This window comes from Salminus brasiliensis, chromosome 9, assembly GCF_030463535.1.
Source record: "Salminus brasiliensis chromosome 9, fSalBra1.hap2, whole genome shotgun sequence".
NCBI lineage: Eukaryota > Metazoa > Chordata > Actinopteri > Characiformes > Bryconidae > Salminus > Salminus brasiliensis.
In genome coordinates, this window is record NC_132886.1 from 42,003,627 (window position 1) to 42,031,465 (window position 27,839).

At 44.9% G+C, this 27,839-nt stretch overlaps 3 protein-coding genes across 4 annotated transcripts in view; 1 reads left to right on the plus strand and 2 right to left on the minus strand.

Moving 5' to 3' along the window:
* The window catches only part of nadkb (NAD kinase b), a 71,606-nt gene extending 59,541 nt beyond the window's left edge, over window positions 1-12,065 (plus strand). The window contains 4 exon segments of the mRNA XM_072688543.1: window positions 9,394-9,468; window positions 9,471-9,550; window positions 9,695-9,777; window positions 10,358-12,065. Of these exon segments, the coding sequence (XP_072544644.1) occupies window positions 9,394-9,468; window positions 9,471-9,550; window positions 9,695-9,777; window positions 10,358-10,517 (398 nt within the window). The 3' untranslated portion in view covers window positions 10,518-12,065.
* A 113-nt stretch (window positions 12,066-12,178) lies between these two features.
* Window positions 12,179-20,813, minus strand: sec62 (SEC62 homolog, preprotein translocation factor). 2 transcript variants are annotated; one of them, XM_072688545.1, is made up of 8 exons: window positions 20,740-20,813; window positions 18,466-18,574; window positions 17,771-17,876; window positions 17,414-17,597; window positions 17,226-17,321; window positions 16,890-16,950; window positions 16,106-16,225; window positions 12,179-15,681 (listed from the first exon to the last, which is right to left on the minus strand). In XM_072688545.1, the coding sequence occupies exons 1-8, from the start codon at window positions 20,773-20,775 to the stop codon at window positions 15,218-15,220; spliced, it is 1,176 nt and encodes a 391-aa protein (XP_072544646.1). In that variant the 5' UTR covers window positions 20,776-20,813; the 3' UTR covers window positions 12,179-15,217. The 2 variants fall into 2 exon arrangements, with proteins under 2 accessions (XP_072544646.1, XP_072544647.1); XM_072688546.1 differs by lacking the exon at window positions 20,740-20,813 and adding an exon at window positions 18,662-19,401.
* A 2,144-nt stretch (window positions 20,814-22,957) lies between these two features.
* On the minus strand, window positions 22,958-27,595 carry samd7 (sterile alpha motif domain containing 7). Its single transcript, XM_072687044.1, has 9 exons — window positions 27,487-27,595; window positions 25,796-25,919; window positions 25,465-25,589; window positions 25,294-25,375; window positions 24,730-25,155; window positions 24,348-24,619; window positions 24,060-24,181; window positions 23,699-23,809; window positions 22,958-23,198 (listed from the first exon to the last, which is right to left on the minus strand). Exons 1-9 carry the CDS (start codon window positions 27,587-27,589, stop codon window positions 22,968-22,970), a joined length of 1,596 nt encoding a protein of 531 aa, XP_072543145.1. The 5' UTR covers window positions 27,590-27,595; the 3' UTR covers window positions 22,958-22,967.
* Between the last annotated feature and the right edge of the window lie 244 nt (window positions 27,596-27,839).

A 27,839-nucleotide genomic window follows, 5' to 3' on the forward strand; every position in this document is an offset into this window, starting at 1 on the left:
TTAGAGTCGTGCTAGGAGACCTGGGTGGTCCAGTGGAAACAAACCCTGCTGCTATAAACTGAAGATTGCGAGTTCAAATCCCAGAGCATGTTGTTTGCTGCAGTCTGCTTTTAGCCAGCTGTGCTCTCTCAAAGTCTGTTCAAATGCATACACGTATGCCTTCACGCAGGAGTCCTGAGTGGTCCAGTGGACTAAGACACGTGTGCTGTGAGCTGGAAGTTGTGGGTTCAAATACCAGCGTTTGCTTCGGTAGCTGTTTTCTTTTAGCTAGTGTTTTTTTTTTTTTCTCCCTCACGTTAGCTCTCTCGCTCTCTCTCAAGGCATGTTTAAATGCATACAAGTATGTTGTTTGCCCAAGGGTCTTGGTGGTGTAGTGGGATAAAGCCCTTGTGCTGTGAAGAGAAGGTTGCAGCTTCAAATCCTGCATCATGCAGTCTGATTTTATCTAGCTGTTTTCTCTCTCAAAGCATGTTTAAATACATACAAGTATGCTTGCGCTTTGTGCCCCGGGTGGCCTAGTGGGTTAAGGCCTTGGTGTTGTGATTTGGAGGTTGTAGGTTCAAATCCCATGGTGTACAGCTGCTGTAGAATGCTTTTTAGCTAGCTTTGTTCTCCCATAGTGTGTTCAAATACCCATACAATGATATGTGCAAGAAGCCCAGGATGGTGCAGTGGACTAAAACATGTGTGCTGAGAGTGGAAGGTTGAGGGTTCAAATACCAGGGTTTGCAGCAGCTGCACTATGATTTTATCTTGCTCTTCTCTTGTTTCTCTCTCTCTCTTTCTCTCAAAGAAAGTTTAAAGACATACAAGTATGCCACACCCAGGGAGCCTGAGTGGCCTAGTGGGTTAAGACCTTGTTGTTGTGATCTAAAGGTTCCAGGTTCAAATCCCATGGTGTGCTGGAGCTGTAGAATGATTTTTAGCTAGCTTTGTTCTCAAAGTCTGTTCAAATACCCATGCAATGATACTGTGTGCAAGAAGCCTTGGATGGTGCAGTGGGTTAAGGCACTTGTGCTGTGAGCTGAAGGTTGTAGGTTTGAGTCCTGGGTGAGGTGGTTGGGGTGATATTTTATTTAAAAGTTTTTCAAAGTCTGTATAGAATATTTACATGACTGTTTAATCAACTTAGTAAGGTTAGACTTGATTAGACAGTTCCTCAAGGTCCTGTATGTTCTTTGGGGAACTGTTTAACCATGTCTAGCTGCCAAGCTGATTGAACAGTCAGATCACATGTCTAGGTTAGGATGGCTTACCTGATGTAGAGGGCCCTCCCCCTGTGCCACCATCCCACCTGTCTGCCAGGGGGGCTCCCTCTAGCTGCAGCTACTGATGGCAAGCAGTCTGACCCAGGCCTCATACCAGCAGTCTTCAGATTAGATCAGAGCAGCTGCCTCTCATCCTGCCTGACTTTGAGGGGGAGCACAGCTGGACAAAATCAGACAGCAGGTGGCACACAGCATGCCCTTGGGTTTGAACCCACAATCCTCACATCACAGTGGCAGTGCTTTGTTCCACTGCACCACCCAGGGGGGCCCTCTTATATGGCACATTTGTATGTATTTGAGCAGACTTTAAGAGAGAGCACAGTTGACTAAAATGAGACATGAACTGCTGATTGCAAGCAGCATGCCCTGGGATTTGAACACACAGTCCTCAGAACACAGCACACTCATAGCAACAGCGCCTTATCCCACTTGACCACCAAGATCCTGCAAAGTTATGTATACTTGTATGTATTTGAACAGACTTTAAGAGAGAGCAGTGCTGACTAAAATCACATACCAACTGCATGTTCTGGATTTGAACTCAGACTCCTCAGATCAGAGATAATGCACCTTAGTCCGCTGGACTACTTGGAAGTCTTTGTACCCAGAAACCTTGCATATATTTTAGGAGACTTTAAGAAAGTCACAGCTAGCCTAAAACATTTAGATGTGCACGCTCTAGGATTTGAACCCACAATCCCAAGATCACAGCAACAGCGCCCTAGACCACTGGACTACTTGAAAGCCATGTTTGAGGGTAATTTTTGCATGTATTTGAACAGACTTTGAGAGAGAACAGCTAGCTAAAACCACATGCCAACAGCACGCTGCAGGATTTGAACTAACAACCATAAAGACACAGCAACAGCGCCTTAGACCACTGGACTACTCAGAACCCTGTCTGCCTGACACATTTGCATGTATTTGAACAGACTTTAGGAGAGACCAAAGCTAGCTGAAAAAGATTAAAGCAGAAGGCACAGGGATTTGAACCCACAACCCTAAGAAGACAATAACAGCGCTTTAGCCCACTGGACTACTTGGAACCCTCTGTGCAAAACATATTTGCACGTATTTGAACATACTTTAGGAGAGAACACAGCTAGCAGAAAAGATTAAAGCAGACGACACCGGATTTGAACCCACAACCCTAAAAAGACAAAAAACAGTGCTTTAGCCCACTGGACTACTTGGAAGCCTTTGTGCACAACATATTTGCATGTATTTGAACAGATTTAAGAGAGAACACAGCTAGCTAAAATGCAGGCTCCAACTGCATGCTCTGGGATTTGACTCTGGCTGTTGACAGCAAGCTGGGGTTCAATCTCACCATGTTCAGCTCACAGACGCAGCGCCTTAGTCCACTGTACCACTCATCACCCGGAGCTCGGCGGCTGGAATACATAGTCTATAAATGTATTTTAATAGACTTTGAGCGAGAGAGAGAGAGAGAGAGAGAGAGAGAGCACAGCTAGCTAAAATCACTCTCATCTCAAAGGGAGAGAGAGAGAGAGAGAGAGAAAGGGGGGAGGGAGGGGGAGAGAGAGAGAGAGAGAGAGAGAGAGAGAGAGAGAGAGAGAGAGAGAGAGAGAGGGGGGGAGGGAGGGGGGAGAGAGAAAGGGGGAGGGGAGAGAGGTGTGGGGGAGAAAAAGAGAAAAGGGGGGGAGATAGAGGTGAGGGGGAGGGGGGAAGAGTGGGGTGGGGGGAGAGAGAGGGAGAGAAAGGGGAAGGGGAGGGGGGAGAAAGAGAGAAAGAGGGGGAAGGAGAGAGGGGGGCAGAAAGAAAGAGAAAGGGGGGGAGGGGGAGGAGAGGGGAAGATTAGCAGCTGCAGTCTGATTTTAGATAGCTGTGCTCTCTCTCTCTCCCTCTCTCTCTCTCTCATCCTCTCTCTCTCTCTCTCTCCCTGTCTCTCTCTCTCTCTCGCTCTCTCCCCCTCCCTCCCCCCCCTTTCGCTCTCTCTCTCCCCCCCTCCCTCCCCCCTTTCTCTCTCTCTCTCTCTCTCTCTCTCTCCCTTTGAGATGAGAGTGATTTTAGCTAGCTGTGCTCTCTCACTCTCTCTCTCTCTCTCTCTCCCTCTCTCTCCCTGTCTCTCTCTCACGCACACTCTCTCTCTCTCTCTCTCTCTCTCACTCTCTCTCTCTCCCTCTCTCTCTCTGTCTCTCTGTCTCTCTCTCTCACTCTCTCTTTCTCTCGCTCTTGCTCCGCTCGCTCGCTATCTGTTCAAATGCATATAAGTACTGTGTACAAAAAGAGCCCCTTGTGGTCCAGTGGGTTAAAGCACTGTTGCTGTGCTCTGGAGGTTGTGGGTTTGAATCCTGGGTCAGGCTGCTTGGCTGGTATTTTAATTCAAAAGTTATCAATCCTCAAATCATAGCAACTGTAGCTGATTCCACTGGACTAAGTCCTCACTTTTAAGACTCTTAAGACTTTGAGAGAGAGAAAGAGAGCACAGCTGACCAGCTGGACTCAGACACCAAGCAGCATGATCTGACCAGTCGAAGCTCTCATTGTGCAGCAAACCTGCATGTATTTAATAGAGAGAGAGAGAGAGAGAGAGAGAGGAGGTGGGGAGAGGATGTAGGTAGAGAGAGGGAGAGAGAGAGTAGAGAGAGAGAGAGAGGAGGTGGGGAGAGGATGTAGGTAGAGAGAGGGAGAGAGAGAGTAGAGAGAGTGAGAGAGAGAGAGAGAGAGAGAGAGAGAGAGGAGGTGGGGAGAGGATGTAGGTAGAGAGAGGGAGAGAGAGAGTAGAGTGAGTGAGAGAGAGTAGAGAAAGAGAGAGAGAGAGTGAGAGAGAGAGAGGAGGTGGGGAGAGGATGTAGGTAGAGAGAGGGAGAGAGAGAGAGAGAGAGAGAGAGAGGAGGTGGGGAGAGGATGTAGGTAGAGAGAGGGAGAGAGAGAGTGAGAGAGAGAGAGAGAGAGGTGGGGGAGAGGATGTTGGAGGGGGTTGGTAGAGAGAGGGTTCAATCCCAGGTCATACTGCTTGACTTTTGCATCTGCAGTCAGATTTAGCTATCTGTGCTCTCTCTCTCTCAAAGTATGTCAAATGCACACAAGTAGGAAGCATTGCACAAGTCCTTGATGGTCCAGTGGATTAAGCTGCACTTGTTGCAAACTGAAGGTTGTGGGTTCAAATCGCAGGGTTAGTTGTTTCTCTTCAACTGCTTCATTTTAGCCGCTGTGCTTGCTCGTTCACAAAGTATGTTGAAATACATACACATTAGAGTCCTGCTAGGAGACCTGGGTGGTCCAGTGGAAACAAACACTGCTGCTATAAACTGAAGATTGCGAGTTCAAATCCCAGAGCATGTTGTTTGCTGCAGTCTGCTTTTAGCCAGCTGTGCTCTCTCAAAGTCTGTTCAAATGCATACACGTATGCCTTCTTGCAGGAGTCCTGATTGGTCCAGTGGACTAAGACACGTGTGCTGTGAGCTGGAAGTTGTGGGTTCAAATACCAGCGTTTGCTTCGGTAGCTGTTTTCTTTTAGCTAGTGTTTTTTTTTTTTTTCTCCCTCACGTTCGCTCTCTCGCTCTCTCTCAAGGCATGTTTAAATGCATACAAGTATGTTGTTTGCCCAAGGGTCTTGGTGGTGTAGTGGGATAAAGCCCTTGTGCTGTGAAGAGAAGGTTGCAGCTTCAAATCCTGCATCATGCAGTCTGATTTTATCTAGCTGTTTTCTCTCTCAAAGCATGTTTAAATACATACAAGTATGCCTTGCGCTTTGTGCCCGGGTGGCCTAGTGGGTTAAGGCCTTGGTGTTGTGATTTGGAGGTTGTAGGTTCAAATCCCATGGTGTACAGCTGCTGTAGAATGCTTTTTAGCTAGCTTTGTTCTCCCATAGTGTGTTCAAATACCCATACAATGATACGTGCAAGAAGCCCAGGATGGTGCAGTGGACTAAAACATGTGTGCTGAGAGTGGAAGGTTGAGGGTTCAAATACCAGGGTTTGCAGCAGCTGCACTATGATTTTATCTTGCTCTTCTCTTGTTTCTCTCTCTCTCTCTTTCTCTCAAAGAAAGTTTAAAGACATACAAGTATGCCACACCCAGGGAGCCCTGAGTGGCCTAGTGGGTTAAGGCCTTGTTGTTGTGATCTAAAGGTTCCAGGTTCAAATCCCATGGTGTGCTGAGCTGTAGAATGATTTTTAGCTAGCTTTGTTCTCAAAGTCTGTTCAAATACCCATGCAATGATACTGTGTACAAGAAGCCTTGGATGGTGCAGTGGGTTAAGGCACTTGTTCTGTGAGCTGAAGGTTGTTGGTTTGAGTCCTGGGTGAGGTGGTTGGGGTGATATTTTATTTAAAAGTTTTTCAAAGTCTGTTTAGAATATTTACATGACTGTTTAATCAACTTAGTAAGGTTAGACTTGATTAGACAGTTCCTCAAGGTCCTGTATGTTCTTTGGGAACTGTTTAACCATGTCTAGCTGCCAAGCTGATTGAACAGTCAGATCACATGTCTAGGTTAGGATGGCTTACCTGATGTAGGAGGGCCCTCCCCCTGTGCCACCATCCCACCTGTCTGCCAGGGGGGCTCCCTCTAGCTGCAGCTACTGATGGCAAGCAGTCTGACCCAGGCCTCATACCAGCAGTCTTCAGATTAGATCAGAGCAGCTGCCTCTCATCCTGCCTGACTTTGAGGGGGAGCACAGCTGGACAAAATCAGACAGCAGGTGGTGCACAGCATGCCCTTGGGTTTGAACCCACAATCCTCACATCACAGTGGCAGTGCTTTGTTCCACTGCACCACCCAGGGGGCCCTCTTATATGGCACATTTGTATGTATTTGAGCACAACTTTAAGAGAGAGCACAGTTGACTAAAATGAGACATGAACTGCTGATTGCAAGCAGCATGCCCTGGGATTTGAACACACAGTCCTCAGAACACAGCACACTCATAGCAACAGCGCCTTATCCCACTGGACCACCAAGATCCTGCAAAGTTATGTATACTTGTATGTATTTGAACAGACTTTAAGAGAGAGCAGTGCTGACTAAAATCACATACCAACTGCATGTTCTGGGATTTGAACTCAGAATCCTCAGATCAGAGATAATGCACCTTAGTCCGCTGGACTACTTGGAAGTCTTTGTACCCAGAAACCTTGCATATATTTTAGGAGACTTTAAGAAAGTCACAGCTAGCCTAAAATATTTAGATGTGCATGCCCTGGGAATTGAACCCACAACCCCAAGATCACAGCAACAGCACCCTAGACCACTGGACTACTTGAAAGCCATGTTTGAGAGTAATTTTTGCATGTATTTGAACAGACTTTGAGAGAGAACAGCTAGCTAAAACCACATGCCAACAGCACGCTGCAGGATTTGAACTAACAACCATAAAGACACAGCAACAGCGCCTTAGACCACTGGACTACTCAGAACCCTATCTGCCTTACACATTTGCATGTATTTGAACAGACTTTAGGAGAGACCAAAGCTAGCTGAAAAAGATTAAAGCAGAAGGCACAGGGATTTGAACCCACAACCCTAAGAAGACAACAACAGCGCTTTAGCCCACTGGACTACTTGGAACCCTTTATGCGCAACATTTTTGCACGTATTTGAACATACTTTAGGAGAGAACACAGCTAGCAGAAAAAGATTAAAGCAGACGACACCGGGATTTGAACCCACAACCTAAAAAGACAAAAACAGTGCTTTAGCCCACTGGACTACTTGGAAGCCTTTGTGCACAACATATTTGCATGTATTTGAAACAGATTTTAAGAGAGAACACAGCTAGCTAAAATGCAGGCTCCAACTGCATGCTCTGGGATTTGACTCTGGCTGTTGACAGCAAGCTGGGGTTCAATCTCACCATGTTCAGCTCACAGACGCAGCGCCTTAGTCCACTGTACCACTCATCACCCGGAGCTCGGCGGCTGGAATACATAGTCTATAAATGTATTTTAATAGACTTTGAGCGAGAGAGAGAGAGAGAGAGAGAGAGAGAGCACAGCTAGCTAAAATCACTCTCATCTCAAAGGGAGAGAGAGAGAGAGAGAAAGGGGGGAGGGAGGGGGGGAGAGAGAGAGAGAGAGAGAGAAAGGGGGGGAGGGAGGGGGAGAGAGCGAGAGTGAGAGAGAGAGAGAGAGAGAGAGAGAGAGAGAGAAAGGGGGGGAGGGAGGGGGGGAGAGAGAGAGAGAGAGAGAGAGAAAGGGGGGGAGGGAGGGGGAGAGAGCGAGAGAGAGAGAGAGAGAGAGAGAGAGAGCACAGCTAGCTAAAATCACTCTCATCTCAAAGGGAGAGAGAGAGAGAGAGAGAGAGAGAAAGGGGGGAGGGAGGGGGGGAGAGAGAGAGAGAGAGAGAGAAAGGGGGGAGGGAGGGGGAGAGAGCGAGAGTGAGAGAGAGAGAGAGAGAGAGAGAGAGAGAGAGAAAGGGGGGGAGGGAGGGGGAGAGAGCGAGAGTGAGAGAGAGAGAGAGAGAGAGAGAGAGAGAGCACAGCTAGCTAAAATCACTCTCATCTCAAAGGAGAGAGAGAGAGAGAGAGAGAGAAAGGGGGGAGGGAGGGGGGAGAGAGAGAGAGAGAGAGAGAGAGAGAGAGAGAGAGAGGGGGGGGGAGGGAGGGGGAGAGAGAAAGGGGGAGGGGAGAGAGGTGTGGGGGAGAAAAAGAGAAAAGGGGGGGAGATAGAGGTGAGGGGGAGGGGAAGATGGGGTGGGGGGAGAGAGAGGGAGAGAAAGGTGAAGGGAGGGGGGAGAGAAAGAGAGAAAGAGGGGGAAGGAGAGAGGGGGGCAGAAAGAAAGAGAAAGGGGGGAGGGGGAGGAGAGGGGAAGATTAGCAGCTGCAGTCTGATTTTAGATAGCTGTGCTCTCTCTCTCTCCCTCTCTCTCTCACTCTCTCTCTCTCTCTCTCTCTCTCTCCCTCTCTCTCTCTCTCTCTCTCTGTCTCTCTCTCTCACTCTCTCTTTCTCTCGCTCTTGCTCACTCGCTCGCTATCTGTTCAAATGCATATAAGTACTGTGTGCAAAAAGAGCCCCTTGTGGTCCAGTGGGTTAAAGCACTGTTGCTGTGGTCTGGAGGTTGTGGGTTTGAATCCTGGGTCAGGCTGCTTGGCTGGTATTTTAATTCAAAAGTTATCAATCCTCAAATCATAGCAACTGTAGCTGATTCCACTGGACTAAGTCCTCACTTTTAAGACTCTTAAGACTTTGAGAGAGAGAAAGAGAGCACAGCTGACCAGCTGGACTCAGACACCAAGCAGCATGATCTGACCAGTCGAAGCTCTCATTGTGCAGCAAACCTGCATGTATTTAAGAGAGAGAGAGAGAGAGAGAGAGAGAGAGAGAGAGAGAGAGAGAGAGGTGGGGGAGAGGATGTTGGAGGGGGTTGGTAGAGAGAGGTTCAAATCCCAGGTCATACTGCTTGACTTTTGCATCTGCAGTCAGATTTAGCTATCTGTGCTCTCTCTCTCTCAAAGTATGTTCAAATGCACACAAGTAGGAAGCATTGCACAAGTCCTTGATGGTCCAGTGGATTAAGCTGCACTTGTTGCAAACTGAAGGTTGTGGGTTCAAATCGCAGGGTTAGTTGTTTCTCTTCAACTGCTTCATTTTAGCCCGCTGTGCTTGCTCGTTCACAAAGTATGTTGAAATACATACACATTAGAGTCCTGCTAGGAGACCTGGGTGGTCCAGTGGAAACAAACACTGCTGCTATAAACTGAAGATTGCGAGTTCAAATCCCAGAGCATGTTGTTTGCTGCAGTCTGCTTTTAGCCAGCTGTGCTCTCTCAAAGTCTGTTCAAATGCATACACGTATGCCTTCACGCAGGAGTCCTGAGTGGTCCAGTGGACTAAGACACGTGTGCTGTGAGCAGAAGGTTGTGGGTTCAAATACCAGCGTTTGTTTCAGCAGCTGCTCTATGCTTTTATCTGGCTCTTCTCTCAAGGGATGTTTAAATACATACCAGTATGCTGTGAGGGCAAAGCCCTGGGTGGTCTAGTGGGATAAAACACACTCTTCAGAGAGAGAGAGAGACTTGATCCCACAATCTTCAGCTTATAGTGACAGTAGTCAGAAGTGAAATACATAATATAATAATACACTAACAAACACCACAACTTTGCTTCTCTACATGTGGCTTGCAATGAGAAAGTGTGTGTGTGTTTGTTTCCCTGTGCAGGTGTGATTGTATCAACTCCGACAGGTAGCACAGCGTATGCTGCAGCGGCCGGAGCCTCCATGATCCACCCCAATGTACGGCCATCATGGTGACCCCTATCTGTCCCCATTCGCTCTCCTTCCGACCCATAGTGGTGCCTGCGGGGGTGGAGCTGATGGTGAGAGAGGGGACCTCTATAAACTAAATCAATATGTGACAGTGAAGATTTTTTGTATTATTAATATTTAACACTAATGTTACTTAACAGCGAGGCTTTAATAGTAATATAAGAATAACATTAGCTGTTTTCCCCACGGGTCAGATAACACTGTCTCCGGACGCCCGCAACACGGCCTGGGTCTCTTTCGATGGCAGGAAGAGACAAGAGATCCAGCATGGAGACAGGTGAGACCCTGTACACCACAAAGCGGTCTGATAAGTACCTTTTAAATTATAAGGAGCATTTCAGCATAACATTGACACAAAGTAAAGGACAGCTGCAGCTTTTCAAAATGAAGCATCTAAAATTCAAGACCTGGTAACAAAAAACTATCAGTTTCCTACATATAGAATTATATATGATATATACATGTGTATGTGAGCAGTATAGTTTGCAGGTAGAAAAAAAGTGCAGCTTTGTCTCCCCCTCACCTACAGCTGCAAACACACTGCAAATATGAGAGAACAGAAGTATATTAAGATACACTAAATACACACTGGCAGTCCTGCAGTACAAAGTCCAGCACAATAAACAATAAACAAAAAGTACACGCCTCTCCTAACTCTCAGTGTAGTCAGATAATGTACAGCAATTTGCACCACATGGAGGTGTTCAGTAATAATACTACTACTAATAATAATGAGTACTAATAGACTTGATTATGAGGTTTCTAACACTGAGTTTTTAAAAGTAAATTAAATCAGCAGATTTGAACCATGACCTGTGATATTAATCTAACCGCCCCCTTCCCGCATGTGTGTGTAGCATTAAAATCACCACCTCCTGCTATCCGGTGCCATCCCTCTGCTGCCATGATCTGGTGTATGACTGGTTCGACAGCCTGGCGCAGTGTCTGCACTGGAACATCCGCAAGAAGCAAACACGGCTCACTGATGCCTCAGACTCCTCAGACACTGAAAACTGACCTATGTTCTCGCTCTCTCGTACTTTGTCACGGTCTTAAGAACAGCTTCATCAAAGCGGCACCTTTATAAACAGAAGGAAAAAACATTACATGTTCACCCAGTGCGAGAAACGGCCCAACAATAAACCCCAAACAGGAGGAGGATTCATGGCAACAGGCAAGATATCAAAGCACAAAGACATGAAAGACTGCAACATTCAGGAACATTGGATGACGAAACCTGCTGTTCTGCACTCTCAGCCCATAGTAAGGCAAATAAATGTTATATACGAATATAAAAACGGTCAAGCAGCTTATCATAATTTAGTCTTCATCAGATCTATTCATTAATATTTGCAAGGTGCAGCCGATAACTGTCCTTTGTCCTCTGAATTTCATACATTCCAGTCCATTTCAGGCAGCCGGCTCCTCCCGTGTTTAGGTAAGCATTCGCCAGCAGGTGACCCCAGTCTGCAAGTCCACTCCTGCAGTTTGTGTTTTTGACTGCTCACAAATTTCAATATCTGGACTCCAAACCTTGCAGTAAACGTAAGGACAGGCTGATAATGTGTGATAATGTGTGATAATGTGCACGATGCTGATGATTATAGTAGCGATGCTTCTATTTAAAGGATTTTTACAACTTTTAAAAGAGTGGCAGGCTGAAGCCGGCTGTGGTCAGTATCATTTAAGCAGTAGTTTAATTTCTGGTCAGATCTAGCGAAAACGTAATTTAGGGCGATGTGACTGATTTCCCGAATGTGTGTCTTGCGGCCAACACTTAGGCTGTGTCCCAAACTGCACATTTGTAACATTAGATAGCGTAATAAATAGCAGCACACACTCAGAAGTGCACTAGTTAGTGGTATGCAGAAAGTGCATGGCTTGAGACACACAGTGGAGAGGTGGAGCTCCTGGACTGGAACTGTCCACCCCTGCAATGGAAAGTTCTCAGACAGCTCAGAAACAAGAGCTAGTGGAGAAACATCATCAGGTGAACAGAACATTTCTAAATTGAGGTAGACGCTGTACACAGACACTGAAAAAACGGTATGTGAACACCTGCTCCCGAAAGCAAAGCCATTAGCTGCAGTAATAACCTTTACTCTTCTGGGAAGGCTTTACACTAGATGAAGGAATTTGGTTGCCTTCTGAAAGCAACACTGAGGTTAAGTACCACTTCACAAACTGCAGCATTGGCTCCACCATTCAAAGGTGTCCGGATACTTTTGGACGTTATATTACACTGCATTGCTTAAAGGGGGGTGCACAAAACACAAATTGTAGGGCAGTGGAGAAAACGGGTGTGTTTGAAGCAGCTAATAATGAAAGGATATGAAACTGCGCCTCACTGTGGTGAAGTAGGTTCATTACAAGGTGACCCGCCTGGTGAAATCTGCAGTAGAGATACAGTGAAGAAACAGTCAATCATTACATGTTACGTCATGTAGTACAAACTTACAGTACACAGCACTGGAAGTGGGATTTCTGTTGTACTTTATAATGTGCAGTAATAAAGACAGCGTTTAGATATAAACGTACATCCTTTATTAAACATTTGCAATTGCTTTTGTTTGCCGTTTGTCTGTTTTTGTTTTGTAATGGTTTAATTTTAACAACATTCACTTGACAAAGTAGCGCACCTTGACAACAGCAAGCAATAAAGACTAGCCTCCAGTAAATTAGCATTCTGTGTTTTATTGCAATGAAAGGATACAAGGATACTTCCAGAGACAGTTACTTAAATTATACTCCAAATATTGCAAAGGACAGTCCTCCGTGACATCTGGATAACATCGATCCAAATACACACGACTACGTAGCCGGAGACGAGGTGAGCGGATAAAAACAAGGAGAAGTGGTGTTCTTTTCTTCTCACATTTAGAAATATGAGGCAACGCTGCCTTGGTTAATACGTTATTACATAACAGGCTGACACACTCAATTTGAGATTTAACAACGATCTCCCAATATCAAGAAATTGGAAACAAAAAAAAGCTACTGGCACGTTGGCATCTCTTGCCCTCAGACACAACAAATAACTAGGAAGAGAAAACGAATGACAGCAGCTCAATGGAAAAAGGGGCAAAAACAAATGCTACCAAATGTGACCCTTTACACACCGTAATGTCACCAGCACCCCGGCTGTGAACAGAAACGCTGAAAACACACTCACTCACAGAAACACTACAGCCACAGTCTGACCCACAAGAGCGCCCAGTTCCAGTTAATCCAACATTCGTAATATCCTGATGACCGGCAGCAAGACAAACTGTCCACTCTCGCAAGCTGCGTTTGGGTTTTCTTTGAATTTTGACTTAATATGAAGAAAAATAAAAACGACACTGCAAAAGATACGCCACCTTGGCATCCTAAATGTAGTCTGTACATCATCTCATTACAGCGCTGCTGCATAAAGCGTGCAGATGTTCTACTTGTATCAGATGTATGAATCTAGTGAAATGAATATCAGACAACTAAGCCTCCTTTAAAGAAAAAAAAAAAAAGCTCTAGATCAGTGTTCTGGCAGTATTGGGAGTTGGGTTGAACTGAATGTCACTAGACAATTTCACTAGATGACCAGTAAATGACCAGTAAAAATGTCTATAAACAAGACAGATGATACAGAATATTCTTGCAACAATCCAAAAATAAAAAGTTAGATATTGTGACTACACTGAAGATGATTTAGTTTACAGGTGTTTTTTTGCAGCGACGCAACAGAAAAAAATAAATAAAACACCGAAACGACTCGACCGTGTGCAGTATCCTACTATCCCTCAACTTGTGCAATCTTTGACTTCTTTGTATTAGCTGATGGTCTACATTAGTAAAAATACACCAAGAAAATGAAACGCTTGAATTATACATTATGTTTAAAAAAAAAAAAAAAGAAAAAAAAGAAAAGAAAGATTGCAGCTCATCACGGCCTGAACCGCCAGCTTCAATTATATATATTTATATAATTCATCTATTGCCATTTCTCTTTAAACATCATCCTCAGTATGAGTAAAAGAACTACTAACATAAAACACTAAGCAAAGAAGTTAAGCTCTAGGGTATCGTCATTACTGGACCTATGCCCTGGATAGCAGTGGGCCACAAACCCACAATGTGGAATAATTTCAGTAGTGCTTTACTAGAGGGTGGCATTTATAAGACTGCATAAAGTGATCTAAACCTTTACTAACATCTACAAAGGCTTACTCCATCAAAGTCCAACAAAAGTGTAAAACGACCTTAAAATATAGAGTAAGCATATATATATATATATATATATATATATATATATATATATATATATATATATATATATATATATATATATATATATATATATATATATAGGTTGCGTGTCCGTGGTCCTAAAATGCTTTTATGTAGACGTCGGGTAGCTTTACAAATACTGCCCTTCAGTAAAGCATTTTGGGAGCACGAGGATGGTCCACATCACACTACACTGTGCACATTTCTGCCTAAACGCTTAGAATTCAGAAGCTTTTTTAGCAGTCAGGTAAAATTTCATGAACTCCTGCTCAGACTTCAGCTACTCAACCGAAGAAATATAATGGGAAAGATCCCCAACCCTGCAGAACATACTACCTTAAGCACGAATGACGCCCAGACGTCCCTTAGTCGCTAATCAGAGGTTGTGGTTTTGTTTTTTTTCTTAAAGCTGTGTGCTGCTAGCTCTCCCCCAGTGATAGAAAGAGCTTTTACACTTTTACACTTTACATCCACTAAACAGCGTTTTAAAAGCGCTGAGCAGAAAAACCGTGAGAAACTCAGTCTGTAAACATCTGTAAGAACAGAGCAGGGTCTTTCAGAGAACCAATCACAAAAAATATAAAAATAAAAAAGATTAAACAGAACCAGAGCCTCACCGTGTACTGTGGTGGATTTTGGCACTAATGAAGATTCTCTTCCATAATCCAGTCAACCGTCATCATTTCACAGCAACTATCAAGTTCCCAATAAACAAAACAGATTTTGCCTTAACGGCTGTATAATGAGCTCTGGACTACTGTCAAATACTAAACACTCATCACGGTCACGAATGTGTATCTGCCTATATTCCCTACCAGAAATGTGCGAGATGGCTAATGTACACAAAATGTACACAGAACACCTGCTCACTTCAGAGCTCAACCTGTTCACCCATCAACCCCACACAGTACCACACACATGCCCAAAACCAACCGAGTGGTACTGATCTCTCATTACGAGGGCAGAATAAGAAACGCTGGTCCAACTTGAGTGAATACTAGCACCAATTTAACTTAATGGCAACAGCCTAACGATCATACTGGGTTTTGTTTCAGCAGGTAGCGCTTTCAAGCGGCAGCTTAAGCACGTCTTCAACACGGATGGGTGTACGCTCTAACCGAGGCTTCCAAACTGATCCTCACTCAGAAAAAACACACGTGTTACAGACAGCACGAGAGCATATGTCACATGAAAGCCTGAAAGGCAAAAACTAAATAAAAGCATCTCTTTAAATGGGGACTTAAACAATAAAACGGGGAGGGGGGGGGCAAACAAACAAAGAAAAAGCCACTGAAATATTTGCATCTTTACCAAAGGCATGTTTATACTTTCTCGTTTTTAACCGTTGACCCTGTTTGTACATCTTGTAATGGAAGATCGCAGTCTGAAACGCGAAAGTGATGGGAGCCTCTCTCCTGAAACCTGACGTTAATCTGAGTCCACGTGGAGACGCTTTACGTCTGAGCAGTCAAGGGTTTCGCCTCCGCGCCCTCCTCATCCTCATCCTGCGTGTGCTGTTCCAGCTCCTCGCGGGTGATCATCTCAAAGTCGTTTCCGTTGCTGTGCTGCGATCCCTCGTCCTCGCGCCGCTCGCTGTCTTCAGTGTCTGAGTTCCGCCGCTCTCCATCAACTTCCTTTGTGTCCTCTTCGTCATCCTCCTCTTCCTCACCCTCCTTTTTTTCGCTATCTGATTTATCCTCGCTGTCGGACTTCTGTGCTTTGCCACTATCTGAAGCTTTACTGTCAGCCTTGTCTTCTGAGCTCTTCTTGCTGCTGGAGCGAGGACCCTTATATTCGTGTGTGTAGAGCGGCCGGAAGGAGTCGATGAATCCCACGTCCGCAGTCAGATTCGGCAGGAACCAGAAGTGATGGCGCCCACCTGTCACCAGCCAGATGATCAGGAACAGGATGCAGCGAGCTAAGGGGAATGGAGGGAGAGTGTGTTAAAGATTGTCATTGGCCTGATTTTACCTTTACAAATTCATGAGTGAGTGCTTTTCTTCTATTCTTTTTATATCTTATCGGGCATAAACATGAAAATACAGACAAAGGGTCCCAAAATCTATATCTGGCAATGATTTCCTATGATAAACAATAAACTAGCGCCAAAGTAGCACAGTGCTTAAAACCCAATGACAGCCTCTCATGCAGTTATTTAAAAGGTGAACGCTCAGCTCTCCTAGCAGAATTAGCAACAGCTCACAGAAATTGTCTAGACCAAAGCTAAACAGCAGCGGATTTCGTTTTTATATCCTGCCGTTAGAAAGATGGTAAAGAAAGGAATTCTTAAGCTCAGTGCTCTCAAAACATGGCAGTTCGAGTTTATGTATGTTCATTCTCACCAACAGCGAGGAGCAGGATACTGGCGACAAAACAGCCAGCTGCGACACTGAGGTAATACACGCCCACCCTCATCTCCGCTGGCCACAGGGGGAAGAGCGTCGCAGCAATTACTGCAATCACTGAAACACACAGCACATATGATTACACGTGGCAGGGACACACCACACCTCACAGACAGGCCATGATCAACATCTCCCACCATGTTCGCAGGACTCCTAAAATTAAACTTAATACTTTAAAAGCCACTTCTAACGTTTAAGAATTACTCCTCAGACTCCCACCCACACTGTCATGTTTAGGATCCACTAACCTTAAAATCTAAAACCACAAACTACTCATACTTTAAAAAATGTACAAATACCCTTTTACATAAAAGGTAATTAAAAAATAAAAAAAATGAAGTTTCATGAACTTTTGAACAAGTTTAGTGAGACCGGATTTCATCTCAGCCACTTGGTGTGGTGTACAGCATTTACGATTATGGCATTTAGCAGACGCTTTTCTCCAGAGCGACTTTCAAAAGTGCTTTGCTATTTACTCAACAATAACCTTAAATAGACCAATAAAGATATAATAAAGATACCTCTAAGCTTAGACAATAAGTCAATTAGGGGATTAATTAAATGGTATAATTTGGTACATTTTCTTAATACACATCACACTCTACAGATATGGATTATTATGTTATATAAGTGGAGCATGAATAAGACACGTAGGGAGTCATGCAGGACATGCTTTTTGAAATGCACTGCAACTCAATGGCTTCCTGCTGAATTCACCTACCCAGTATGAGTCCCATTGCGAAGGTTTTGAAATGAACCGGGTCATAAATCCAAACGTACACCTACAGGGGCACAGAGCAAAACACAGATTGTGTTAAAACAAATTTAGCTGATTCTGGCTTGACTTTTTTCCAAAAACTTGGAATTAAAGAGAGGAACTAAAATTATAGCTAAAATGTTACTCTGCAAAAAAGGGGAATTTTACAACTTGTATCTATAAAAGGTTTCCACTTTCCTTGGTTTTTTTTTTTATTCTTTTTTTTGATGCTTCTAACACCACTTTCAAGTTTTCTGAGACAGGAGTCAGGACACAGCCCTGTCCGTCTTTCTTTTTTACCTCATTTCCATCCAGAAACAGCTGGTCTTCATGAGGCTCCAGTTTAAACTTTTTCTTAACTTCTTTCTTCTTCTTTGGTGATCCAGGGCTGTCATCCTACAAAATCAGCAACACATTAAACTCCAGAGCTCTGTGTGTTTTAAATCAGCCTCAAAGCCGAAAAACAAAACCAAAAAAACAAAGCTTACACTCTTTTCCTTCTTGGTGTCTGTGGCCTCAGAATCTTTCTTTTTCTCCTTCTTGCCCCTTTTCTCCTCCTCTTTGCCACTGTCACTTTTTACCTTCTCCTTTTCTTTCTCCTTCTTCAAGTCCTTCTCCGGCTTTTTCTTCATCACTTTCAAAGCTCGGTGGAAGAACTGCTTCTTCAGGAGTCTAGAAAAGGTCAAAAGTTACACATTTTCAAACATAGGCTTAAATACGGTTGGATCAGTGGGCTCAAAATCACAATTTCTGTGTTAGTCACGACTGATAGATTTTAACAGTGCTTTTGACTTTTTTGGCAGCATAAGCCTGACTGAGTGTGGGGTTATAGGTCTGTGCTGTACCTGTTGCAGTAATCCACAACCGATTCTCTGGTGGTGAACAAAGCTTCCTCGCCCTTCTTCGATTTGGCCCACTTGGAGTCCAGAAGACAGTCCACCGCTTTGGAAGCTGAAGGAGGAAAACCAAAATGTTTGTCAATAAAAGCAATTACTGAAGGAAATGCTGACTGGCTGCTGGTGCTGTGACCTCTAATGACCAAGGCTAAAAAAAAATCCTTTCTATAGGTTTACCTTTCATTCTTTTTGCTAAAGATCCAATATACTGTACTAGTATCAGCACTAACACAAAGGGACCACATCCTGTATTTTTCTTATATTGTATTTTTCCCCTGAAAGTTCAAGCCTGACATCTGAGTGTTTAAGTATCAAACGGTCAATAGACAGGCGGACATTCACTGTACCATGTGTGGACTATGGGAGGAACTATGTTTTAAATGGCTTCAGTGTTGCATGAAGCAGGCCTGTTAAACATACCGGAGAGTAGAATAATATAAATAAAACATTTTCGGCACAATACTATAAAAGGAGTGTATGACCGTTCTGACCATGTTACATAAGCAGCTACTCTATATTAACGCCCTAATAGAGCACAGGCTACTTGTCCAGGCAAAAAACGTGTCCATATACATCGGAGTTACTACTGGAAGAGAAACTGGTTCCAATGGCTCAAACGGCACATACGGAAGTGCACTGCTCACCCACAAAGTAGTCAACTCGATGACCCATCATGTTGGTGGACTTCGTGGGGCAGTTGAACCGTAGATACTTGGCCACTGCCTTCTCCTCCTTGGTAGGTTCGCTGACCTCCTAAAGTAAAACAGCAGCTCCATTACAAACAACTCAAAGATTCGTCTCGCCAAAGCATGTTAAGGACTGATGCAAGTGAAGCCTTACTTTTATGATTCCCTGCTACATCAGTCTGACACAGACAAGGATATGACAGTAAACAGAATTATTTAGCAGTTTAAAGTATTATATTTAACCTAATGTATTGCTTAATAATTCCATGTAGTCTTAGACCGCACATTTTATATTTGTCAATAAACTTGATGGAAAGCAATTAAATTTTTTCTGGTTCATCTTGTTTTTGACTTCATGTGCCACTAGTCCTCAGGAATCACTGCAGAAGAACCGAAGCAATTAAAAAAGGTTTTAGCAGAACCTCACGCCACTCTGGACACAAGCTGTCCTTAGCAGCCTTCTTTAGGCAGCCAAGCTCCATTCATCATCCTACAGAGGCTGCTCAGGAAGAGCCAAGAACAGACCTGGGTGAAGCGGAGGTCTGGAAGGAGGCAGAATAGGACTAAATATAAACCACAAATGACCCAGGTGAGGATAAATCCATCAGATCTGATTGAAGAAACTGGGAAAAAGGGGGGCAACCATACAGTGAACGCTCCAGGTGAAGACTAACACTAGCATTGTTCAGTTAAGCATGCCCTGATCCAATCCAAGCAGGTTTCAATGGATGGAGCATCGGCCAATTCAATTCAGATCCACGGTTTTGCCCAAGACTGGGCTCAATTAACAGAAGCGGACATTATTCCCAGCAGGCAGCAGTGAGGAGAACAGAGCAGTCTGAAGCAGAGCTGCAGAGAGGAGGCGTTTAACTGTGAAATAAACACTTTCACACTATTAAAGCAGACTGTATAAGACTTAGGACAGTCAGTAAGTTAGTACAGCAGGCACTAGGGCACTTTGTCTGCATGTCAATAACATGATACTCCCACAGGATACTCCCTGCCCTTCTGCCCGTCCCTAACCAGCATCACCCGCACTTCAGCCTGCCGAGTCCCAACACCACCAAAATCTACAGAAACCTGCGGCCTGTCAAAGCGCTCAGACAGCAGCGTTAGGATTAGGTCAAATAAACATATACATACATATATATATATATATATATATATATATATATATATATATATATATATATATATATATGCAATTCTGCTGTGTGTTATTGTTTGTTTTGGTTGGCGTGCAGAAGCACTATGAGCTTATTATCCTACACTTAAGCTGGACTTCCCAGCGATTACACCACGAGGAAAACCCCGCTTCAGTGCCAAAGCGGCCAGAGACACGCAGGCGAGTGTTTGCTCGGCGCCGGTGACCCTGGATCTGGACCCGGGAGTGTTCGATAGCCAGCAGCCAGCTGGAGCCGACGGTGAACTCTGACCACTCCAGTCCCGGCGGTCTACAAAGCAGACAGGCAGCGGTTACACACGCAAACCCCGGAGCAGCTCAGGTAAAGAGACCCCCCGGACAGGGACAGCCTTAGGGCTAGATTAACCCCACTAATAAAAAATACAGCATATACACAAGAGGGGACATCCCAATACATCAGTATATACCAACAACATCACTGAAGTGGCTTTTCTGGACTTGTAGGTTTCTGAACCCGCGTCCCTCTGACTCGCTGCGGGCCAGCCGGCTCACCTCACCGCCGAGAAGGCTGAGGGGCCTGAGGGGGCTGAGGGGGGCTTACCGAGCCTAAAATCACAGTACTGAGCCCTGAAGGCAGGACCTGCGGGCTAACGGCGAGAAACACCCGCCGGGCCGTGAAATAACCCCCCCAAAAGTCCTAAGAGCGAGACCGCCGTGCTCGCCCCGCCGCGCCGCTCCTGAGGGGAATGCCGCTAGCCTGGTGGCTAATGCTCGCGCGCTGGAACTCCCAGTGCCGCCAAAACCCCGATAATACGCCTCGCGCGTTATAAAGCCACGCTGGCTCGAGCGCTACAACCCAGGGCTCTGAAGCGCGAGCGGAGAGCGGAGAGCGCTAGCCCGTTAGTGCTAGCTAGCTAGCGGAGGAACGCCACGTACAAGAACGCGACGTCCTCAAACCTGCGCTACATGCTCGCGCCCCAGCCCGCCGCGTCGACATCTAAGCACGCGAACGGCACTGCGAACCGGCCCTGCGGCGAAAGGCGCCCGCTTTCACCGGGATCGCGGAGTTTATTGGGTCGGTAACGCACCTGGATTCGCTTCTTTTGCCTCCTGCGCTCCGCCATGACGCAACTCAGCGCTCACGTGACCGCGAGAGGACGCTCCAAATCCCGCGAAGGCCGTTGACGTCACGCCGCGGTCCGTGATTGGACGATATAGTCTGTGATCGATCTGATATCGATTCTCTGGCCACGCGCTGTTCCAATGGTGCTCTATAGTTTCTACACACACCCTTTTACTATTAAAGATTTATTTCCCCTCGGAGCGCCACATCGCTTATTATATATAATATAATATAATATAACATATAATATATAATATAATATAACATATAATATAATATAATGTAATATAATATAATATAATATAATATAATGTAATATAATATAATATAATATAATATAACATATAATATATAATATAATATAACATATAATATAATATAATGTAATATAATATAATATAATATAAAATAATATAATGTAATATAATGTAATATAATATAATATATAATATAATATATAATATAATATAATATAATATAATATAATATAATATATAATATATAATATAATTTGTATTTAGTATTTAAGAGTTTGTATTAATTTGTAATGTATTTAATGTATTTTTATTTTATTATTATTTTGCATTTGATCCTTAGATTTCCTACATTCTGGCCTTTATTATCTAATCTTACTGCTGCGTGTGAGCATTGCCCTGGCAGCTGGACCGTGTTTTAATAAACTCTGATTCAATTCATAAAGCAAAACAGAGTTCATTTCCACATTTTATTTCTGTATTATTCTTATAATATTAGACAAAAAAAAGAATTTTGCGTACTTGGATAACTTTCATTAGGTTCTCAGATTCTTAATTAGCTTCACAGTCACTGTTAGGAAGGACCAGGTGATGCTGACCCCTCTTGGGCTCCTCTAAGCAGCTGCTGAGCACTCTGACCATCACCATCACTGATGTCCACAGAGCAGGAGAAGACTAGGAGACAGCGGAGTGTCTTCAGGTAGACTAGGCTTTCCTCAGTTCCTCCAAAACTAGAAGTCCAGGAGAACTTTCAGAGAGAGCTGCTCATAGGCTGAAAGAAGGGTGAAACAGATCCCCCGTTTGACTGAAAAAGTAACAGTACGGTTTAATAATAGTGTAAATCAAGGCATTTTACTCTTAAATGAGCCCAAATAATGTTCCAACCGCTTTAGTCATTTTTATTTATTTATGTTTTTGTAAAACAACATAAAACAGGGAAATTCAAGATATGCAGTTATTAAACTGGTATTGTAAAAACCATAAAACATCTTTACAATAAAACAACTGAGAAAAATAAAAGCTATTTATCCCTTATTTACAATAGGTTTATAAAAATAGGTGGTAAATATGAATAAATACTGTCTAGTGCAGAATATCAGCATGCTGTAACGGTGTTGTGCTGGTCAGGTAATCAATAAATAAAACGTGTGGGAAGTGTGTTTTGATAAAAAATGGTTACAGTGCTCTAAAAACTGAAGCAACACTGAGATCGTTTCAGAAACACCTGCACATGTGTACTGCATCTGTTTCAAAATCCGGGTCCAAATACACTTGTCTAGTCTACTGTTTATGTCTACTGTAATACTGTTCCAACAGTATTCATCCTCATAAAGGGCTTCATGTAATATACTGTAAAAATAGAGCTGATTGTGACGGCTCGCTATAGCTGATCTATTTACTACAACAGTGTTAACAGACTTCAAAAACCCATGTTTACATTTGGACGGGGCTAAACTGCTGTAGGCTGGATGGGTGGGTGTATGTAAATGTGTTGTTTGTGACATCAGAGAGGCAATTACTTTAAACAGGCTTGTTTTGCAGGGTAGTTGTCTTATATGGACGGGGGGACGAGAGGACGGGGCGGTTTTGAACATTATATGAGATCAGTGTAATACACGTCTATAAAGGAACTCACAGTCCATTTATTGTGAATATAAACCGTTCATTATGAAAACAGAATATACTACAGTATATGTTGAATATTATAAAATAGAAAGTCACTTCATTTCTATATTATGTATATTTTTGTTTAGATATTGCATTTTTACATATGTGTAATTATTGTTTATATTCGGTGCTAGTTGTGTGGTGTGTGACTGTGTGTGTGTGAGATACACTTTGATTGGATTTGATTGATCTGCAGCGGACCCTCATCATGTTTTAAACAGAGTGTTTTACAATGTAAATCAATTAAACAAGATCAGCTCCAGCGCCCCCCTCAGACGGACTCGCTTATGGCGGTGGGTGACTGGCCCTCAGGGTCGGCCCCGGGCTCTGGGGGTTTGAGACCCTCTGGGTCTCGGGGGCTCCCCAGCAACTCCACACTGTGGCAGTTCAGTGGAGAGCTGATATCTGAAGATCGATCCACAGCCTTCTCCGCCGGGGGCTGTAGGGTGGGGGCCAGCGGCAGATTCAGCATGCAGAACATATTACCCAGCCTCCGAGACACCTGCAGAAACAACAGCGTCGTAAAATCAGCGTGAAGTGGTTCTGTAAGTGTTCTCCTTCTTAGGTATGCAGTGTACCCTGTATTCACGTGTGAGTGAGTGTGTGTGTGTGTGTGTGTGATATGCATTTATTAATTATAAATTAGTTTAAAGTACAGATTAACAGTGAGAATTATATTATATATGTTATATGAGGTGCCCATATTGTATTAACATGATCTTACACTGCTATTAATGCAATCCACAGCTAAATGTGAGGGTTTGCATATAATACACATAAAGAAATGCATTAAATTAATATTGGTACATATATAACAAAAAACTAAAAAAAACTAAAAAAAAACAAAAACAATGTTTATTTAATTCAATTCACATTTTATGGAATTTCATAATAAGAGCTAAAACAGCTGAATATGAGGATGTGTGTGTGTGTGTGTGTGTGTGTGTGTGTGTGTGCGCGTGCACTAGGTGACTGTGTGTTGAAGTACTGTAGACAGTGTACCTGTGATCGTATCTTAAGCGCCGGGCCCAGTTTCAGACCCAGTGTGTCCAGCAGGTGGTCTTCTGTCAGCAGCGGCAGCGTCTCCCCATCAATCATGTGGTCCTTAAACATCTACATTCAACAACGGGCAAAGAAACGAGGAGAGGTGTTATCGTCCAGCAAACAGCAGCTGATCAGGGACTACAGGGTTTACTGCTCAGCTCTGGCTTCAATGTTGTGGAAGTGACTGGGTTTCATACGTCACTTCACCCTTTCCTCAGGCACAGGAACACAGAATCTGAAGGGGAGCTGAACACTAACAGATCTATCATTTTCACAAATCAATTCCACTGGAATTATGTCCTGATGCCCTGATGCTAACCTGAGCGTATTCGGAGCAGCTCGGGATGTCGTTGATGAAGTTATAGACATCGTCCACCGTCCACTTGCGAAGATCTTCCACTGATGACATCTCTTCACCGTTCAGAAACACATTCGGAGGTCCTGATTGAACCAGCAAAGCAAAAAATCTGTCAAAGACTAATAACAGCGACCATGAGCTGTGAGGCTGGCTGACAAGCTAATTATCCCAACCTACAGCAGTTTATCCCCACCCATTAGAGCTACTCAATTATATGAAGAGAGAGAGAGAGAGAGAGAGAGAGCGCACCAGGGGGCAGTAGTCCATTGCCTGGCAGAGGGAACATGTATGGGAAGCCTGAGAGCGGCGCAGCGGCGGACGGGTACAGGAACTTCTCCTGGAAAGCGGAGCAGGGGTTGGACATGTCCTTCTCGCTGCTGCTGGAGTTACAGTTCGGGCCTTCAGCGCACACCTCCTGTCCAGTAATGCACGGCTTCCGAAGGCCCTGCTCCCCATCCTTGTAGCTCCTCCTGCCCGCACTAGTGGACAGCTCCACGTCCATCTTCGTCTGGAGGGGTTTGCTGGGGGCAGAAAATGTAATCATCACTTTAGTGAAGTGTACTAACTGGACTTCAGGAGACAGCAGTAACTGGGCTCTCACTGGAGGGAGGCTTTAGGCCCCTATCCTCACCTCTGGCTGGCGCTGGCCTCACCGCTCAGTTCCCCTTTGCCCTCAGGCTCCTTGTCCTCTCCCGAAGCTAGGCCCGGACTCTGCTCCACGCTCTTCTCCTCTGACTGGCTTTTCACACAGGCAGCGTTGGCCTCCGAGCCCTTGTGGTTGGCTGTTCTGCGCCCGGCTCTCCGCCCCCTCTCCCTCTGCAGCGTGCTGATAGGTGGATATGGGCCGCTGGACATGAGCAGGCTATTGGCCTGCAGGTCGTCCAGTGTTGGCCGGTGCACGAATACCTCGTGGCCATCGGGAAGCCGCTGCCGCCCCCTAAAGGCCATCGGGTTGGGCGGCAGGCCCTGGTACATCATAGGGTTCTCCATTCCCATCAGACCTTTCTGATGGGCGTTCTCCAGCTCCTTCTGGTGGAGGATCGCGTTCATCTCCATCCTAAACACAGAAGAAACACACAGTGGAAGCCCGCTTAAACCGTGCAGGACAGGGAGAAGAAGCACAATGTAGGTGTTTCTAGTAAAGCGGCCAGTGATGTGACGGTATCTGTGTGCAACAGGGCACAAGTAAGATTACCTGGCGATGTTCTGCTTGTGGATAAGCTCCTGTCGTCTAGCAACAGTTTCCATGGATTCAGTGGGAAGGAAACCGTATCCTCCTGCTTCACAGAAGAGAACAGGCTTCAGAGAAACGCTGGTAATCGCCTTGTTCTGTTGGTATTTTGTATGTGTGTGAAAGGTCACACACCTGTGCCGGGGAATCCTCTGCCTGGAATGACATTGGAGTGTGTGGGTAGTGGCGGTCCGAGATGGGATCCCATGTGCATCTGCCGAGCCTCAGACGAAACCATCTCAGCAGGGGGCACCAGGTCTCTACATAAACAGTAAAACCAAAAAATTGAATTCCCTCAGATTTCTCTCTCATCCCAAAACGTTTCAGCCAGGATATCAACACACACTCTGCTGGTGTAGCTAACAAGTGAGAGAAGCTTATACCCCACCAGTTAGCATGGTGCTAACTGCATGTGTTCGGTAACTGCGTGTGTGTTTCTGTAGATCCAGTAAGGGCAGAATCCCACCTGTCCATGAACCGCGTCTCAAACTGAGCAGGGACGGTCTGCAGCCTCTGCTGCCCCTGAGCCAGGATCTGAGGGGCCATGGCCATCTGGTTCCTCATCATCAGCTCCTGCCTCTGCCTCAGCTCTACACACACACAGTCAATTATTCCAAATATGTCTAAACTTGAATACATTAATTGGACAAAAGTATTGGGACACCTGATCATTCATGGTTTCTTCTGAAATCAAGGGTATTAAAGAGTCTCTCCTGCTTCTGTTGGAGTAACTGTCTCTACTGTCCAGAGAAGAATACTCTCTACTAGATTCTGGAGGAGGAGCATTGCTGTGAGGATTTGATTGCATTCAGCGACTAAAGCCTTGTTAGTGAGGTCAGGATGTTGGATGATGTTGATCACCACCCCACCTCATCATCCTCAACTCCCCAACTCATCCCAAAAGTACTGGATGGAGCTCCACCACCATCACTCCAGAGAACACAGCTCCTCCACTGCTCCACAGCTCCTCAATGCTGGGGGGCTTTATACCCCTCTAGCCCACGCCTGGCATTATTAGGCAGCATGGAGCCAATAGAGTCATGATGTTGATCTGCTCCAGAGGGTCCTATTCTATTGGCAGTACTTCTTCTCTACAGGGACTAGACAAGCTGTGTGTGCATTTGCACATCTGAGTCAGCAATGGTGCAGCTTAAAGTAGCTGAATGCATTCATGAGAAGGAGTGTCCACAAACATTTGGACATGTAGTGTATATGTCTATCTCTCTCTGCAGTTATACAGTGTCTCTCTGGTCTGTGTATTTTTGTTCTGCTAGATCTGCTGATACTACCGATACTGCCATCCCCAGGACTGTGCCAGCATAAACACACGACTCCTCTCCATCAGTGTTTACGCCTGTTGTTTTCTAGAAAACTGCTGATCCTGAGGAAAACAGGCTGAGGGGTGCTGCTGCAATACTGTGCAATACTGTGCAATACTGCTAAGCGGCTGAGTTGCTACGGTGTTCCATGTGGTTGCTGTTATGGCTACTGTAATGTTGCTGTAAAGCTTTATGCTACAAGTTGCTATGTTGTGCAGTGTCATTGCAACGGTATTGACAAAAAGGTGCTATGGTATCTCAGGTGGTTCATATGTGGTTGCTACTCCATTATATGTGATTACTATAGTGTTGCCGAACACTTGCTATGGTATCTCTGGTGGTTCTGTGTGGTTACTACAGTGTTATAGTGTCCTAGGTGGTTGTTGTGCAATTGATATGCTGTTGCTGTTGTCACCTTGGTGGTTGCTATGACATGTGTTCCTATAGAGCTGAAAGCGGACGCTCTTCTCCAGAGTTACTCACAGAGGAGCTTCACTGTCACCCAGAAAAGACCCGTATCTAGTTTATACAGACTAGAGTCCAGAAGATCCTCTAATCTCAGACTCTACTAAATACAGAGGTCAGTCTGGAGACCCAGTCCTCCACACTCTCTACACTCTGTCTGAGTCCTCTTAGAGGAGGAGGCTCTTCAGTCTGGGTTTGAGGACAGCGAGCGACTCTGCCGTTCGGACACCCAGGGGAACCCTGATCCACCACTTCGGTGCAGGACAGAAGGTGCCAGTCACCAGACGCTATCCATATCTGATGGTTGCTAGAGTTGGTTGGTGCTGTGTGTGCGTGTGTGTGTGTGTGTGTGTGTGCATGTGGGAGCTCTCACCTCCAGCTGACATGCCATTGACCAGTCTGTACCAGTGCTTCTCATCCAGAGCGCTCTGCTCTCCCAGAGCCGTCATCTTCCTCAGCTGCTCCCGTGGGGTCATCACACACTGACCGCTGAAACACAAACACACAAACACACACACACACACACACGCGCGCACACGTCACACAGTGTAGTGAGGCATTCAGCGGTGATATGACAGGACATGAAGTGCAGCATGCTGTTATTAATGGAGCTAAAGGAAAGCTGAGGTGCTGATATCTAGAACACTGTTAAACACGGCTCAGTTCTGCTGTTCTACTGGATCACTTGCTTATTCCTGCAGAACATCAGATACCTGAACCCAACCT